General features: G+C 64.3%; 1 protein-coding gene across 1 annotated transcript; it reads right to left on the reverse strand.

Moving 5' to 3' along the window:
* Positions 1-90: 90 nt before the first annotated feature.
* On the reverse strand, positions 91-4,628 carry CUNH19orf54 (chromosome unknown C19orf54 homolog). The gene is made up of 5 exons (XM_029913221.1): positions 4,561-4,628; positions 3,232-3,356; positions 2,057-2,186; positions 1,462-1,532; positions 91-1,016 (listed from the first exon to the last, which is right to left on the reverse strand). Exons 2-5 carry the CDS (start codon positions 3,332-3,334, stop codon positions 649-651), a joined length of 672 nt encoding a protein of 223 aa, XP_029769081.1. The 5' UTR covers positions 3,335-3,356; positions 4,561-4,628; the 3' UTR covers positions 91-648.
* Positions 4,629-5,142: the final 514 nt, after the last annotated feature.

The raw sequence follows: 5,142 nt of genomic DNA on the forward strand, positions 1-5,142 counted from the left end.
GTCAGGCCGGGCGCCGCCCAGACCCCAGCCGAGATCAGGGCCCCGTCGTGCCGGGCGCTGCCCAGACCCCGCCCAAGATCAGGGCCCCGTCGTGCCGGGCGCTGCCCAGACCCCGACTGCCAGTCCCTGCTCTCAAGAGCTAACAGTGGCAGGTGGCAGACAGGAAGCGTTAAGTTATTTTCAGAGCCGGCCACAAGTACCTGCCGTTTCCTGGCGCCGTGGCCCCAAACCAGGAATCTGGGACATACTGAAAAGCGTCACTGGGTAGAAGAGCAGCAGCGCCTCTGGAGAGGGCCTGAAATAGCTGCTCCCCCCCCATGGCCGCAGCCCGGCGGGCATCAGCAAAAAGGTGCTGGGGCCGCACCTGGCACTTTAACCCCAGCGGCTGTCTCCTCAGTGGGTCGGAGTATGCTACGCTCTGCCCCTCCCCGTGCACCGCTCCGTCTCCAGGCGCTCTGCAAAGGACGGCAGGATCATTGGCCCCATTTTGCAGAGGGGAAACTGAGGCACGGAGCGGGGAAGAGCGGCAGAGCCAGGCCCCCCGAGTCCCAGATCAGTGCTCCACCCACTAGGCCCCGCTGTCCCTTGTAACATGGGCAGGCCCAAGGGCTGCAGGGAGTTTGCAGCAGGCGGGCGCTCCGGTGGCTCCTAGCGCTCGGCAGCAGGGGATGGCCCAGCTGGCTGGGGCAGGGCGCTCGGTGCGGTCCGTGGGTGCAGCAGCACGGTCTTGCCGCAGAGCCCTGCCCTCACGCCTCCCGCGGGCACCATGTAGACCTTGCCGTCGCCCGCCCGCTTGGGGCAGAAGTCGGTCAGCTGGGCGTTGCTCTCGTGTGCCTGCCGGTAGCTCCACAGCTGGGGGCGCCAGCTCTTGCCCTGCTTGGAGAGCAGGTAGATCTCCAGCACGTCCTCCGGGGCAGGCGGGGGGCAGGCCGGGCTGGGGTGGAAGAGGCCGGAGATCTCCCCGTCCTCCTGGCAGGCCGGGCTGAGGGCGCCGCCCCTGAGGCCCAGCAGGAGTCCTGCAGGAGGAGAGGAGTTAGCCAGTCTCCCCAGGGTAGTTCCATCCTGTCCGAGCCCCTCCACGCCCCTGGGATCACCCCACGCCCCTCGGATCACCGGGCCAGTGCTGGGGGCAGCCCCTCCGGACAGGTCCCCGTGAGCCGCTGTCGGCTCATGCCTGGCCAGCTGCCACCCCCTTGTGGCGAGCCTTGGAAATGCAGCCAGACCAACTCGCCCTCCTGGTTTCTTTCTCCCTGTGCCAAGGGACGGGCGCAGGGTTGTCCCCACGTCCCAGCCTTAGGATGCTGGGCGCCCCAAGGCCTTCCATGGGGAAGTCTGGGGGTGGACCGGGGCAGGTCGCGGCGGCTGCAGGGAGCTGCCTGGGAGCAGGGCAAACGGCCTGGGCAGGAGGGGTCCAAGCCCCGTTCGCCGCAGCCCCAGAACCCATCCCCCACCCGGACGTACCTGAGACGACGGCCCAGTGGGCTTTGTAGCCGCGTCTCCTGCAGGGCTCGTGGTTGGAGTCCTCGTCGTAGCTGGGACGGCCGTTAAGGTTTGCCAAGGAGGCTGTGGCGGGCCGGCTGGCGAGGCAGGGGCACGTGGGGAGAGCAGGCCGCCCCAGCTCCAGGCACCCGGCTCCTGCCCCTGGAGAAGTGCGCTCCCCCCAGGCGCTGACTGGGCACACATGGGGCCGCTAAACCTCTCCAACCAGAGAGGGGCTGGAGCATCAAATGTGCTGCTGTCTGTACCTGCGGGCTCTGGACGCCACCGCAACGGCTGCCTCGGAAGGGTGGGGCACAGGGGGGCAGGCGTGGGTGGGGCATTTAACCACTGGGAGGGAGAAGGCACCTGCCCCACATTCATTCCCCCCCCCACCCACTGCAGCCAGGAAGAGGAGACACGAGAGATGTGACCACATCCCACCCCAGAAGTGGCCGCATCTGCCTCTAAAATGACCCCACCAGGCCCGCTCTACAGGGGTATCAGAACTGCGCCAGCCCTGCCCATGCGTGCAGGCTGCGGTGCGGATCCCATGGGGTCACCGCGCAGGGAAGGATACGGCAGTAGCAGGGGGCAGCCAGCGGTCAGATGGCGAAGGATCCTGCCTCGGTTCTCTCCCTCGAGACCTCCCGAGAGCAGCTCGGCCCGGCACTGGAACAGCTCCTCGGCCAGCTGGGCCATGTCAGCCGCTGGGATGGACAGGGACAGGAATTCAAGCTGCCCCGAGGCCCACCCCCAGCAGCGCAGCCCGAGCTCGGCTCATGGCCCCTGGCTTCCTGCTCCCCTAAGCAGCGCTCCGAAGACGCGCTGCCGGGGGGACGTGATCCGACATGGGCTCTGCAGCCTAGCAAAGGGCGGACACGACCCAGCGGCTGGGAGGTGAAGCTGGACAAATTCAGACAGGAAACGGGCACAGATTTGTAACAGGGAGGGGAAGGAACTATTGGAACGATTTCCCGAGGGCCGCGGCGGGTTCTCCAGCACTGGAGCTGTTGAAATCAAGCTGGGCTGTTTTTCAGGCAAGGCCCGTGTTCTGCGGGAGGTCGGACCAGCTGCTCCCAATGGTCCCTGCCGGCCTGAGACTCCTCCCAGTGAGAGAACACACAACACTGGCCCCTGGCCCCGCGGCATTTATACAGGCCGGGCTCACTGGGGCCTGCACTCAGGATTTTATCAGCAGCCCAACGAGAGCTGGTGTTTTTCCTTACAAAGCTCCACCTCCTGGAGTCCCGGGATTCCACAAAATCCTCAACTTTCATTGAAAATACAAGTGTCCAGCCCTGCAGGCTGTGGAGAAAAGCTGGGACGCAGGAGCCTGAAATTAACAGGGTTTTCTCCTAAATCAAGGAGCTTGCAAGTTTTCAAGCAAACTAATCCCGCGGAGGGCACAGAGGTGGGAGCTGCTGCCGTGCAGAGAGCAGGGTTCAGAGAATAAGGCTGGAAGGGACAATTAGACCATCTAGTCTGACCTGCTGTCCAGCCCAGACACCCAGCTCCCCCTGCATCGAGCCCCTCCGCAAAGGCGTCCGGTCCCCAGCAACGCTCTAGGGGCCAGAGACCGAACTCCAGCAAGGCAGGAGCAAAGCCCTCATGCCCTGCACTATGTACCGCCTCTGGGCACATCCTCACGCAGTCACAACCCAGACCGGGCCCTGGAGGCTCCCCCCTGCGCCCAGCCCAGCTCCCGGGGCCTAGTGCAAGGAGGGAGTTTTGAACCCCCCCCCAGTCACCGACCTGAGAACATTTCCCCTTGGGCGGTGTAGCCTCTCTCCAGCGCCACCTGCACGATCCTCTCCAGGGAGACGTCCTGGGACAGACTGAGGAGGGAGCCCGCCATCCACAGCGCCACCAGCCCGCACCTAGCGGGGGAGAGAAGAGACATTGCAGGGAGCCTGGGTCCCACGGGCTGAGCTCGGCCAGTCCCCCTCCCAGGGCGCTGGGTTTAGAGATGGGTATTTCTCTGCAAGCCTTGGAACGCTTCCCTGGGTTCCCGTGTCCTTAGGCCTCTTCCCCCTCGGCGTTCCCAGCCTCCCCCTGCAGCCTGGGGCGCGGGTCACCGGCTGGGCTCATCTGGGCACGTCTCACTCAGTCGATTCCCTGCCATCACAGGGGCCTGGGGCAGCGGTGGCACCTCGGTGGCTCCTGTTCCCTGCCTGGGCTCACCAGAGCTTAGCCCCGAGGACTGAAATGCTTTGCTCGAACTCAACTCGCTGGGCTCACACATCGGCCCATCCAGGAGATCAGGCAACATGAGCGAATGGGCCGTCTGGCCACAGATGCTAGCTCCAGCAAGGCCTTCATTCCTCCAGGGGAGGGTATGGCTCGCTGAGGGGGCGCCTCCCACCCCAGGCTGGGGTTCGGGGGAGCTCCCGCTTTGCCTGGGGGCACCTGTTTAAGATGGAAAAGGCCAGGTGTGGGGTTTTTAAAGGCAGATCCCGAGTCGGACGTTAGGTTTAGACCAACTCGTCCGCCCTTGTGCTACCTGCTCACGATCCTTTTCCCTCCGACGCAGTGAGTAACGTTCCCCCGGCCCTTTGTGCGCTTGCCCGTAAACATCCGCACGGCTCCCTCCTCGGCCTCCTGTGCCCGCCGGGAAACGCTCCTTTGCTGGGATGCCTCCAACAGACTTCCCAGCGGTAAGGCTACTGGTGGGCGGAGATCCCTGCCCGCCACGCCGAGTGGTACAGCCTCCTTGATTCCCGCGCACCCTGTCCGTCTGCATCGTCTGGCTCTTCTCTTAGACCTAGATTGCAGGTCTCTCGGGCGGGGACTGTCTTTTGGGAGGTTTATACAGGACCTGGCCCAATGGGGCCGGGTCCATGGCTGGGCTGCCTAGGTGCTACCGTAATACAGCAGCTGGCCCAGGCTGGCCACGCCTATGCTCCCCCGATGCCCAGGCACAAAAGAGCTCTTGGCAACTGCTTGGGAGGGACCAAGCAGGGGAAGCTGTAGATCCATGGGACTGAGACCCCTGCCCTAGCCCCCTGGGTGGCCCCAGCCCCCGGGTAAAGCCACCTCCGGCTGCGTTTGCCCTGACAGAGAGGAAGCGGTTGCAATACTCACTGAGGCCCCTCTTGGATTAAGGAAGGCACCGCCCTGTTGTAGAGGAGCCACTTGAAATGCCCGCTAAAGCTGGAAGACAGAACCAAGCAAACACTTACTGGCCATTTGCCGTCCAGCCCCCGCCCGCCAGCACTTCCTCCTCTGCACAATGAATGAGACGCTCTCTTTAAGCAGAGGGCTGACTTCAGCTGCCTCTGGGACTGCGGCTACCTCTGGGCTGTCTGATGGCCACACGGCAATGCCCCACTATGGGACAGGAAGTGGCCCATGGCCCTGTACCCAGTTGGCCCTGCAGAGGGAATTTAGGGAGGCAAAATGGAATTAGCTCAGTTAGGGCCTGGCCAGGACACCTGGGTTCACCACACCTGGATGTTGAGGCAAAGAGCAGAGACTAGGAACTAGGTTTTATGTTTCTTTTTAATTATGGGCACCTCCAGCAACACAGAGACCTCTACTGCCTCCCTGAGGACTAGGGTCAGGGCTGACTGTGAGGGGAGAGCACCCCCTGCTGAGCCCCCAGCCGAGCGCCCCCTAGCGCCGCCCTGGGGCCAGCCCTGCCTGCCCGGGGAGAGCGCCCCCTGC

This window comes from Terrapene carolina, unplaced genomic scaffold (genome assembly GCF_002925995.2).
Source record: "Terrapene carolina triunguis isolate 2854851 unplaced genomic scaffold, T_m_triunguis-2.0 Scaffold517, whole genome shotgun sequence".
Lineage (NCBI taxonomy): Eukaryota > Metazoa > Chordata > Testudines > Emydidae > Terrapene > Terrapene triunguis.

Coding starts and splice junctions, on each gene's coding strand:
- CUNH19orf54 (XM_029913221.1), bottom strand. CDS start 3,334: ATGGCGGGCTCCCTCCTCAGTCTGTCCCAGGACGTCTCCCTGGAGAGG. Junction 2,187..3,231: donor CCAAGGGGAAATGTTCTCAG/GTCGGTGACTGG, acceptor TGTCCATCCCAG/CGGCTGACATGGCCCAGCTG. Junction 1,017..1,461: donor CCACTGGGCCGTCGTCTCAG/GTACGTCCGGGT, acceptor CTCCTCCTGCAG/GACTCCTGCTGGGCCTCAGG.